This window comes from Dermacentor albipictus, chromosome 1 (genome assembly GCF_038994185.2).
Source record: "Dermacentor albipictus isolate Rhodes 1998 colony chromosome 1, USDA_Dalb.pri_finalv2, whole genome shotgun sequence".
Lineage (NCBI taxonomy): Eukaryota > Metazoa > Arthropoda > Arachnida > Ixodida > Ixodidae > Dermacentor > Dermacentor albipictus.
Genome location: NC_091821.1, coordinates 7,418,221 through 7,431,082, shown reverse-complemented (window position 1 = coordinate 7,431,082; position 12,862 = coordinate 7,418,221). Strand labels below are relative to the sequence as shown.

The 12,862-nt window shown below is 42.0% G+C and overlaps 1 protein-coding gene across 2 annotated transcripts in view; it reads left to right on the top strand.

Moving 5' to 3' along the window:
- LOC135917082 (uncharacterized) overlaps positions 1-12,146 on the top strand; it is a 73,545-nt gene extending 61,399 nt beyond the window's left edge. For both annotated transcript variants that reach the window (XM_070531964.1, XM_070531966.1), the window contains exons 14-16: positions 4,193-4,493; positions 7,987-8,072; positions 12,003-12,146. In XM_070531964.1, coding sequence (XP_070388065.1) covers positions 4,193-4,493; positions 7,987-8,072; positions 12,003-12,079 — 464 coding nt within the window. In that variant the 3' untranslated portion in view covers positions 12,080-12,146. The remainder of the gene's footprint in view (positions 1-4,192; positions 4,494-7,986; positions 8,073-12,002) is intronic.
- Positions 12,147-12,862: the final 716 nt, after the last annotated feature.

Sequence of the window (12,862 nt, the reverse complement as noted above, 5' to 3'; positions counted from 1 at the left end):
GTCTTCCCGGTCTTCCCGTCTTCTGCATTTCCTCTATCAGCATGGAAATGCCGACTGCAAAGCAATGCCGAGTTCATCACGATGCCGCAATTAAAAGGAAAGTGATCATGTGTGCGGAGATGGACAGAAATCAGGCCACATCACGAGCGTTCGGAATTCCCGAAACTTGGGTGCAGGACTGGCACAAACATTAGAAGCGTTCTACACTGGCGGCTGCTACGTACAGTGCGGCCATGCGGCCCTTGTCTTGAAAGCGATCTGCAATGGAGACAGCCTACGCACCTAGGTGCACCGCGCTGTGTTGTCACCGCTTAGTTCACGTTAAAGCGAGAGGACGCACAAAGGTCAATTCCCTCACTCCTGCTACCACACTTCCTCACTCCAGCGTTTTGATAAATCCGCAGTCATTGAGTGAGACGTATTCATGTTTGCTTGTGCGCGTGTGACGCCATGCCTGTAAATTTGGTTAGTAAGCGAATGTTTAAAAGTTTATACGGCCAATAAAATTGCTGTCCTTACTTTTAGTATAGCTGTCTACTAATTTGCTGTCGTAATCGATGCTTCACCTGTCGGGCGAAACTGACTTTTCTTATTTATCGCAATGTTAGTGCATTGGGAGTAAACCTGTGTTCTTTCCAAATAAGAAAAAAATTATATTTCTGTATGAAAGAATGAAGTGCGCGGTACTGTAAAGGACTTTTCTTTCTTTAGGTCATGGCAAACAGCTGCGCATTACAATCGAGGGCGCGTTAGAATCAAGTAAATACGGCACATCTCTCTTGTTGTGATGCAAAGTAAAACAAATTAAAGCAGACATTCAGTTTGTGTGTCTTATTTCCCTAAGCTTTAGTTCGCCTATTCAAGCAACATATTACACAAATAACATATGTTGCCTTGAATAATTCTGGAAGTCACGTGTCGCCACGAGTGACGTTGCAGCACAAACTCGTGTACGTAGGCGCACTAGCGCTTGTATGTCACCCTCCCTCCGACTTGGAGCATGGCAGCCGCGAGGAGAAGGGCAAACGACATTTGGTTTGAAATTTCAGATCTTTCCACGGCGCTTAGCGATGTAATACTTTACAGACACAATCATTTTAGTGCATAGTATGCTCTGTGCTTGTCAGCTCAACATGGCCAGACCTGCTGAGAGGCCCTTTAAGCCATAGTCGCGTAAGCGATACCGAACGGTTAGTGCATAGTATTTACTTCACATTTCGGCATGTACAAGCTTGCAAATGGCAAAATGTTGTGCATGCAGATCATACATATTGAAGTTTCAGTGCACGGGCCTTTCCTGGACTGCAGTCGCCACCAATAGCGGCATAAAAACATGGTAGCCAAGATGTGTTTCATACTCCCATAGCTTCTAGCGCTTCCATGGTGCCATCATGGAGGACAACGTGAGTGATGTCCCTTCCATATCTGACGTGGCTCATGCGTTGACCATCATGAAGGCATTAGCGCAGAAGTGGGGCCTGATGGAGAAACTGGCTCATGACCTTGGTGTTTGAGGATGCTGTAGTCGCTACAAGGCCGCTATGGCGGCAAGTGAAAATTAGCTGTCTGCTGCCTGCTTGCAAGTAAAACTTGTCTGCGGGTGGGTTTGAGTGAGAATTAACAAGTTTTTCTTGGCCGGTCAGTTTATAGCTGCTCATCCGCCACTGTCTATTACTTAGTACGTCACACAGTGTGTATCTGGTCATTGTTGTTTTGTTCCCTGCCATCTAAGTATTAATGAGGTTTTACTGTACAGCAAGAACTTTATGGCACTTCATTGTGTGAAAAAATTTAAATTGTGCATGTATTACTAACAACTGGAAGGTTGTAATTTAAGAATACTTCATGCAATTGACATATGAATCGTCATCAGTAATACAGTGTCAGCCATGAACATATTTCGTTGGCGGATGGCTAGGAGGATCAATACATGCCAATTTTCTCAAGTTCTAAAACCAAGAATGGGATTCAAGTAGTTCCGTACAGTTCTGCATGCATCTGACTTCACATACGGAATGACTATTTTACTTAATTGCCTGCAGTTAATTTTGAAAAGTATTGACGCTGCAATATAATGTACAAGGGATCTTGCAGTTCTAAGCTTTTGTGCTTTTGCATCTGTTTCATGTGAGTGTTCCGCCTTCCAATATCAAAATAAATTGCACAATTGTGCCATAACCTTGTTATTTCTAACTATCGCTCTCTTTGTATAAAGTATCTACCTTGCCGACTGGAGTGAGAGTACGTTATATCCCTACTGCGGTGCGAACTTAGTCGCCTTAGTTGACTACACTTTGCTGGCATCCTCATGCACGCTGCAAGAGAAAGTGTACTTTGGGGTTGACGGTAGTGACAGTGGTTATAGTAGTTGGCACATTGTGCATGTGATTTTTGGCACTAGTACTTCGAAGATTTAGAAGTACCTGATAAAAAATGATGTACATCGCGAAGGACAAGGACTGCAAGAGACGGCATACATAGCGCTGTGTGCGTATGTCGTCTCTCGCATTCTTTGTCCTTCGCGCTGTATGTCATTTTTTATCATGAATTACCAACTAGCCCAAGCAACCACCCTAGTTTATAAGTACCATTTCAGCTTGAATTTCTGTCAATTTAATGCTGATGGTACTGACAAAATTGATCGAATTATCCAGTGGGTTGAATTATACAAGACTTCGAAAAAACACTAAAACACACCACTGATTCATTTGGCAGTATTTGCCCTATTCTAACACGCCTCCAAATCAAAACACGCACTGACTTTTTATGATTTCAAAGTAAAAAAGACATTAAAGCTCCTAAACATAGTAGGAATGTAATGCGCAGCCGATTTTTTTAGCAAAAAGAATTGTTGCTCAAAGAAAGCTGGTTGTCTAAAGTCAACTTCGCCACACGATTTTTTAATGTCGGCTCTGCGCCAATACATCGCTATGAGGTAAAGCATACAATTGTTGCCAAGGCAGTTTTGTGCCTGACTGTACCGTGCAGCCAATTTCTGGCCCAACTTAAAAGAAGAAAATATAAGAAAGGTGCACTTTAGCATCACGTAAATACTGTATCAGGCACTGTGAGCTATGGTTATTACTTGAAAATCTTCCCAGGGTGATCTGAAAATAGGCATTTTCGACGAGAGAGGACATGTGTTCAACGCGTTCACTGTCCCCTAAGCATTGCCGGGACAAACAGCGCTACTAATGGGGTCGCTGTCAGGGTCACTAAGGTCAGGCGGTGCATGCTGACTGGTCAAGTTCGAATTAACCAGCAAAGGGCTGTTGTAGGATCGAAATAACAAAAGTTTAGGTCCATTACAATGCCTGAGCACTATCCATGACCTTTGGTAGGAATAGAATAAATGAAAAATCAAATTAACAGGAGTCGAATTAATGAAAGCCTACTGTAATAAAGTCTTAACTGCGACTACATTTATGTGACACACTGTCGCAAGTCGAGATCAATACAGCGGTGCATCTGTTAAAGGGACAATAAAGAGAAATGATTTGGGCTATGTTAGTAAATCACTCTTCCACAATACTAAGAAAGCCACTCTTGCCACAAGAAGACACCTGGTAAACCAGAAAAGACTCAAAAAACAAATAATGGGTGGCGGCACCACCTTGAAGTTCCTGCACCGGCCTGCCGTGATGTCATAGACTTTGACATCGTCTGCTCAGGCCAAGTTAAATTTTGATCAGTAAAAGTGGACTACATTGTATTATAAAAGAGCCAAGGACAACTTCAGAAGTTACGAGAACTTTTACCTACCCACAATGGCTGAAATGTGAAACGAAATGTGAAAATGTGTGACGTCACACTATAGTGCCAACTCTGGAGCATTGGTACAAAATTCGAAAACATAACTTTGGTTATAGTTTTCTTTTTTTAATTATCAAGCTATTAATTCAGATCCCACAATAGTAGCGTTCTTTAAGAATACTTTATCAATCAAAGCTGATTCAATTTTTCTTTTTAGTGTCCAATTAAAGTGTGCGAAGGACTGTCAAGGGCCACGCCACCTGTACATAGCTCGCTGATTGATCAATCAATCAATCAGTCAACCAATCAATCACTTTGCTACAATGCTCTGTTTGTACACAGGTTGGTTAACCAGCAGCCACCTATATGCTCACCTGTTCTGTATTGGAAACCGCATATGTATTATTTATTCTGTACCTGTCCTTGTTTTGATCTACAGTAGTGGCTGCCTGTGGAAGTCGGGTTGCAGCAGCAACTTCGGCAGGAGGCGAGGCCCTCCAGAAACCAGGGGTGCCAGCCAAGCCACTGGCCACCGAGTCATCCGCATCTCTGGCTCAGCAGCTCAAGGCCATGACTCCCCGTTCACGGGAGGGCGCACGACTCGTCTACTTTGGTCGGAGTCTGAAGGAGCAGCCCGTTGCTGGGGAGGTGCAGGTCGCACAGCTTAGGGCCTCCGCTGCCTCCACAACCCAATGGCTGGCATCTGCAGAGAGGAGGCATCCGGCCTGGGCCAAGCTAAGGTGGGCAGTTTAATTGCTCGTGAACACAGGGTGCCAGAGGCACGACAAGAGCAGCATGGATTATAAAGTGAACATGGGTAGCTAGTATTATGGCCACGTATCCAATTGTGTGCGTGTCAAGGATTGGGCTTCATTTGGTGTTTTAGCATGCTTTTGTTTTTGTTTTTCTTTTCTTTTGCATTTATAAATACATAGTGGAAAGCATTAAAAAAAATTTAAGTATATGACCACATAGATGTTGCCATTACATTTTCTCGTGCACATGTTAATATAATTTTTTTCTGCATTTCACATTTGTATTTGGTACATGTAACAGCATTGTTTGCTGAATTTATTCTGCCAAGTATATTTCTGTCACTATATTTCTATTTTCCCTTGTGGTGAACCCACGTCAGGCCAAATGGCCTTTAGCTTCACTTTGATTTTCTGTATATACTATATGCATAAATAATCGTTCATTTAAAAAATGGAGTTGGGCAGCCAATGTAATGCGTAGGACAGATAATTGTTGGTCTATTAGTTACAAAGTTCCAAGGGAATGGGGAGACGCAGTCAGAGACTGCAAAGAACTCGGTGGTCCGATGAAATTGTGAAGCAGCTAAATGGAGACCACTAAGAAAAGCCTTCATCCTGCACTCAACTAGCTGATTAGTATATAGTACTTTGTTTCAGTAGTTCTGTGCAACACTGTGCAGTGTTGTGAGCAAAACAACATGCATCATGTATCATGTTCGATTCTAACATGCACCTTTTTCTTTGAAAAATTTAATGTGCCTTAGTATGTGTATGAGGTCAGAACTGCAATAGTGACAAGCTGTTGTCATTGGCAGTAAAAATTGCTCTAATCCAGTCTAGTTCACACGTCTGCAGCTGTAGAAGCTGCAGTTGATGCGGCATTGTTTGTACAGTCGAGAGCAAAAGTCTAGAGACCACAGAGTCAGAAGAAAATTTAATTTCTTCTAGCTCAGCCATGCAACGGGAAATAGTCTTAATGCATGACACTGGTTAAACAGGAACACGTAGGCAGTACCACTTGAATTCAGCCTTTATGCCTAAGTTGTGAATAGAAAAAAAAATTGTGGGGACTTTTGCTCTTGACTGTACCTGCTTTGTGAGTTTATTAAGCTCCCATTGTCTACAAGTCAGTATCTCAAATGCCATAGATGGCACCAAAGAGGTGCTGTGGGCTGTTGATACTAGTGATAAGGTGTCCAACAGCAAGAATGATTAATGCCACTGTGGCTCAGATAGAATAACTTATTATGCGCGTATGTATATGCACCCACTTTCAAGATATGCGACGCGGGTCTATGAAGCTCGCAGAGCGCCAAGGATGTGGTCTGCAGCGCAGCTGTCATAGCATATGATGGATGAGTTAGAAAAGAATTGGCAAGTGGCGCTGCAGATGACGTCATTGTAACAGCTGGCGCAGTCCCACTCAAACAGATGGCACAGCGGAGAGCGGATGGATTCAGCGCCAGGCATAACTCGGCGCTCAGTGATACACGTAATCAATTCTGTATCGGTGCTTGGAAAGAACAGTCAGTGCTTAATTGCTGTGAAGTAGTATGGATGGAGCGGGTCCTTCTCCCGATTACACAAGCAGAGATATCTTGTCAGCAGATGAAGAAGAATCAGGATCGGAAGAGGAGGAGGTGGAGGTGTGTGGGTTGGAAGATGAATAAACAGCATCAGATCCTAGTCAATGAGACATGAAATTAAATAGTCATTTAGTAATGTACGTAATTGCGCTGTCTTGAAATGGGCAAAAATTAATATAATCAATGACGGCAGAAATTGAAGAAAGTATGCTCATACGAAATGCGGGTTCACTTCGTGGAACGAAGGTCATTTCTTTACCAAGGACAAATTGTTATTCTCCCTTTTAATAAAAATTTTGTAAGTGAACAGCCAAGCGCATTGCATTTTTACTACCTGGCTGTGAAGCGCATGTTACCGTCAATGACATGTTACAGTTAATTAAATACTTTCAACATGTCTAAAGAAACATTGCTTTTAGTGTTGGGATGAGATCTATGGCTGCTTGTATTCTTTCACTCAGTGTGTGCCAAATTTTGCTCTGTACATATACTTAGGCCATCCCAGTACTAATAGAGCAACAGAGGCACCTATGCAATTTACACATGCTGCACGTAGTTAAGAGCAAAATGTTGAAATGCTAGTCTACTTTGATTTAGGTGCATGTTAACCACAGGTGGTCAAAATTATTCTGAAGTCCACCACTATGGCATGCCTCATAATCGTGATTTACAGGCTCCATTATACTTTACCAAGCATCCCTCGAGTGCACCTTTGGTTTCTCTTTCTTTTTTAATGCAAAGCATTGTCAGTCAACCCAGCTTGCCTCTGGCCTCTGTCATGAAGCAGCTGGCAAAATGAAACTGCTATTTGGATAGCCATCGCGCGTGACTTTTGCCCAAATTAAATTAAAGCTTCGTGCCCCAAAATAAAGTGTCTAGAACTGAATAATTAACCATGATATCAATAAGCCTCTTCAGAAGCTGTGTTGCGTGAAAGGCTGGTTACCCTTGCTCTAGATTTGCTGGCGCGCTTGGTGGTTGGCTGGGGCGCCAAATGCATTGTGTGGGCTTATCATGCACGCACAAAGTATCTCCTCTTTGGACAAGCCCTTCCGGCTGCCACCGTATTAGCAGAAGCGAGAGACGCAGGCAAGCGCCAGTGGTTTAGCTTGTTCAGTCTCCCCTTGGCATCCTGAATGACTAGATAATAGGAAAGCTGCAAGGCGCATCTGGAACGAGCCCCCACTAGCTCGATGCACGTCTGCGTCTCGTGCTGCAATTCGGACAGTGTTTCGCATTACACAGATGTCAACTATAGTCAAGTTTCCTACAGATCTTCTTGGGTGATTTGAATGTGACAGCATTAACAAACACCAACGGACATTATATTTAGTGAAACTGCTAAATTATTCTTCAAACTCTATTGGATATAATTTTGCGATAAGAGGTTGGTAGTAGAAGAGAAAATGAAGGCCAGAGTTTAATTTCTTAAATTTTTTATCAAAACACCAGAATTGCTATGTCAGTGTGACCTCTGGGATTTCAACATATATGTTGTGTCCGGACCACTTCGAGGCACTAAAAGCTCTCAAAACTTGTTGGGTTCATTCTTTGGTTTCATTAGACTTCAATTAGGTCCATATTTAGGGATGAAAAAGTTAATCAAGCCTGTTAAAATCTGTCACGACGAGCTGGTACATTGTTTTCTAGCTTATCAAGTTTCTGCTCTCCGTAAAAGGAACTTTTTTGGTATTCTAGGTCATTTATCATTACAGCTCCACTTATCATTTTCTCTAGTGTCCCTTGGATGTGTCTTGAGATGTGTCTTCAGCATTCATACTTTGCTCCATCAGTTGAAATTTTTTCTGGTTAATCCTTTAGATATGTTTTTATTGTTCATTATTTCTGACACTGGCTGTACATTGGTATTGGACATTGTGTGCGCTTTTCAGTTCACATACTGGAAATGCTGAGCCAAGAAAGCCATTGAAGGAAGCCAACCAGAAGAGTCACAGTTCTGCAGGAACTTCCAAAGATCGTATGTATCCTGTGGCTTATATGCAATAAGGAGGCTACTTTAAATCATTCTTGATCACTTTATCTCCAGTTATGACTTTCAGGCAGCTTGACGATCTGCACGGATGCAGTATAGTCGAATATACTGCCGCGAATCTATGCAGTGCTTGCTCACTCTTCAAGTCTGCCGCCACGCGGCGCAGCGCAAGACGCGCTACCGCCATGCGACGCAATGCGCGCCCAGTTGAGACGCGCCACGCAACGCAAGACGCGCCCAGTTGAGATGCGCCAAGACGTGCTTTAAATTGAGCGCAGACGACAGCGGCGGGCATTCTGTTCGACGACCGCCGAGCACGCTGGTCGCCTCGCCGTCGCCGGGTAATTCAGGGCATTGTGGGCGCAAGTCAGCCCAATAAACAGTCTTCTTTCGACAAACCTTTGTCCGTCCTCATCGTCCCTGCAACTGCCGTCACCACTACGTGACAATACTATGTAATTGAAGAAGTAATATGAACATCTATGAGAAAATAAGTGGTCTTTTGTAGCCATAAAATTAGTGAAGCACTGTACTTTAAGCAATTGAAGTAATAATATACAAAACTGTTAAATTTTTATTTTAAGCCTTGCTAAAAATAACCACGAAAGAAAAAATAAATTATAGTCACTTATGTCATGTAAAAAAGCCACTCTCCAAATTGTCGATGTTCTGGCAGCATAGTGAGAGTGCTCCCCTGTTTTTGTTTCTAGTTTCATGTTTATTGACAACAGCGTAGAAAATTTTGTCAACCATATTGTGGCTATGCCTAGTTTCTTTTTCAATAAGTAAATCATAATGGACGCAGATTATCCGTGGGAAATGCAAGTACATAAAAATGTACCCCAATAGTGTAAAGTCCAGAATGTGCATGTAGTGACATGTACGTACTACTTGTATGGTTCTTCATTTCTGGAGGAAAGTCATTACATATTTAACATCATTAAAATGCTGACCACCACAAAAGTAGAATGGAAAAGAGTGCAAAACTAATTTGTTTCATCAACAAGGGTTTGAAACATTGTGCAGTGACAAACTATGCATGTTAGTCACTGCTACCATTTTGTCTGCTACTGGTAACAGTGTTTCAGAATGAGTTATGAATTTTCAGGATTGCCTGTGGCAGACTGCACAAATTTAAAGCTTGAGGTGAATCCTGCTCAAAGAGATGGACATTACTTGTGTGAGAAATCAAAATGCATAATTTACTAAATAATAGAGGTGGGCAAATGTTAACTTTTACAGACATGAACTAGCAATTATTGAGTAGCCAAATGCAGATGCTTATATATATTGCAGGAATATTTACTTCACTATAATTAAGTGCCAAGCCATTACTGACTAGTGCAGAAAAGACAGTTCCGTTATAAACACAAGATGACTTATTTTCATTAAAAAAAGCTGCACGATTAGCCTCTCAACAACATCAGAGCCTGGTTGCAAGCAATATTTCCCAGGAAGAACGGTGTCTGTATGACTAGTTTACCAAGTATGCTAAATAAATGGCCTATGGGCCTATGGAAGGAAAGCATTGCAGGTTGCAGAGTAGAAGGTAAAACTGCTACATGGCAATAGACTGTCAAAAACACTAAATGACAGACTACAAACAAATTGTAGGTTGTCATGTAGGCTTCCGCCACAAAACCCAAAACGAAGCTTGCATTGCCCATTTTGTTTCTGCATTGCTTCGAGAACTTTTGTCGTTGTAGCACTCATGAGAATTTCCAATATACTTTGTTTAGCAGACAGGCAACTGTAACCAAACTTTAACAGTCTGTTGCAAAATATTTGGTTAGTTCGGAATATTCAAAAATACCATATATTTCCTATTTGAATATGAGCACGAATAATTGGTGTGTAGTATTTGATTCGTATTCATAACCTCAAATATATTTCTCCACCCCTAATAAATCAATAACAATTTTAGTTAACAACTCTATAAATAATTAATTTAAGGCCTATATTACAATTCACAAATTGTGATTGGTAGGTCAATCGAGTTACAAAAATGACGGCTGGAACAAAACTGTTCGTAAATGAAAGTTAATCTCTCTCTCTTTGAGCAATGAATCCCAAGGATTAGAATTGTGCTATTTGCCACTTCATTTGAAATGTGGTATGATGAAAGAACTACTCTTTGTAAGTATGTGCATTCTCACAGGCTAGTATTCGATTAATTTTTGCTAGTAGTAACTTGACATGTTGCATGGAATCAATGAGCAAAAGAGAATACACAGGTTTGAGTTCAGGTTGCCAACTTCATTTGGAATTCGAAATCCCACAGGTAACGCCGGAAGAAGTAAAGAAAGCCTTGGGAGATATGCAAAGGGGGAAGGCAGCTGGGGAAGATAAGGTAACAGCAGATTTGTTGAAGGATGGTGGAAAGATTGTTCTAGAGAAACTGGCCACCCTGCATACGCAATGCCTCATGACCTCGAGCGTACCGGAATCTTGGAAGAACGCTAACATAATCCTAATCCATAACAAAAGGGGACGCCAAAGACTTGAAAAATTATAGACTGATCAGCTTACTGTCCGTTGCCTACAAACTATTTACTAAGGTAATCGCAAATAGAATCAGGAACACCTTAGACTTCTGTCAAGCAAAAGACCAGGCAGGATTCCGTAAAGGCTGCTCAACAATAGATCATATTCACACTATCAATCAGGTGATAGAGAAATGTGCGGAATATAACCAACCCTTATATATAGCTTTCATTGATTACGAGAAAGCATTTGATTCTGTCGAAACCTCAGCAGTCATGGAGGCATTACGGAATCAGGGTGTAGACGAGCCGTATGTAAAAATACTGAAAGATGTCTATAGCGGCTCCACAGCCACCGTAGTCCTCCATAAAGAAAGCAACAAAATCCCAATAAAGAAAGGCGTCAGACAGGGAGATACGATCTCTCCAATGCTATTCACAGCATGTTTACAGGAGGTATTCAGAGACCTGGAGTGGGAAGAATTGGGGATAAAAGTTTATGGAGAATGCCTTAGCAACTTGCGATTCACTGATGATATTGCCTTGCTTAGTAACTCAGGAGACCAATTGCAATGCATGCTCACTGACCTGGAGAGGCAAAGCATAAGGGTGGGTCTGAAAAATTAATCTACAGAAAACTAAAGTATTGTTTAAAAGTCTCGGAAGAGAACAGCAGTTTACGATAGGTAGCGAAGCACTGGAAGTGGTAAGGGAATACATCTACTTAGGGCAGGTAGTGACCACGGATCCGGATCATGAAACTGAAATAACCAGAAGAATAAGAATGGGCTGGGGTGCATTTGGCAGGCATTCTCAGATCATGAACAGCAGGTTGCCATTATCCCTCAAGAGAGAAGTGTATAATAGCTGTGTCTCACCAGTACTCACCTACGAGGCAGAAACCTGGAGGCTTACGAAAAGGGTTCTACTCAAATTGAGGACGACGCAACGAGCTATGGAAAGAAGAATGATAGGTGTAATGTTAAGGGATAAGAAAAGAGCAGATTGGGTGAGGGAACAAACGCGAGTTAATGACATCTTAGTTGAAATAAAAAAAAAGAAATGGGCAAGGGCAGGACATGTAATGAGAAGGGAAGATAACCGATGGTCATTAAGGGTTACGGACTGGATTCCAAGGGAAGGGAAGCGTAGCAGGGGACGGCAGAAAGTTAGGTGGGCGGAGGAGATCAAGAAGTTTGCAGGGACGGCATGGCCACAATTAGTACATGACCGGGGTTGTTGGAGAAATATGGGAGAGGCCTTTGCTCTGCAGTGGGCGTAACCAAGCTGCTGATGATGATGATGATTCTAACTTCATTGCGCGCTAGGTGAGAAACCAAATATATACACAGGTGAGGCTGGCCCACCTGTTGCACCTAGATGCTTCTGGTTCTTATAAGATGCTGTTTTTCTTTTCCCCACCTACTTGCAGCAATACTGGACGACATGGCGTATTGGCCACCGATGAAATTTTTTATGGACGACAAAGAGAATCAAGACTCACCGTAGTGATTGCGGTTGCCCTGTACAAAATGTGTTTTGGCTTTTAACTTAATAAATGTGACTTGTATCCAAAGTTTTTCGACTACTGGTCATGACCAGAACTTCTGCTAGGCTGTGTGGCAAGATGTTCCTGGTGCACCAAGCCCTGCAAAATGGGCAAAAGACTCCTCAAGAATTCATAAGCATTGAGGTACACTCTAGTACATCAAAAGCCCAGAGCAAGAATTACTCAGGAGGTGAAACAGTCCTTTTCCCTGCAACTCAATACGGTCATTGTGCAGGGTGTGGCGCAATGGTGCCCTCTCTTGTACGCATTTCACAGTGAAAAAGATAGGGTGCGGAGAGCAGGTGCTAATTCAGGGTCATTCCGGCACTCGCCACTTTTGAGACAAAAGAGGTGCTTTCTTAATACGAGTTGTAAAGCAACAGAAGACACGATTTCTTTTTTCATTTCGAAAGCCAGTATTGGTCAGAGCACCTTCCCTTCTTATTTTTGCAAGAATACATATATCTTGCAGTAGCACGTTAGCTGGAAAAAGCAGTACATTTGGCATCTTCCATGACTTTTTTTTTTATTAATATTAATACTGTCAGCCTCATTCAGGGGCTGTAACAGGAGTGGAAAAAAAGAAACGAAACTGAACAGCAAAGTAAGTAGTACAGAACATATTGAAAACCATAGTTATACATTGGTTAAGGAAAAAAAAAGATCTCGTGAAATGCACACAAACAAAAACAAAAATGCATCACTCAGAAATCAGAACAGCAATCTTAAACAGTAGCAATCTT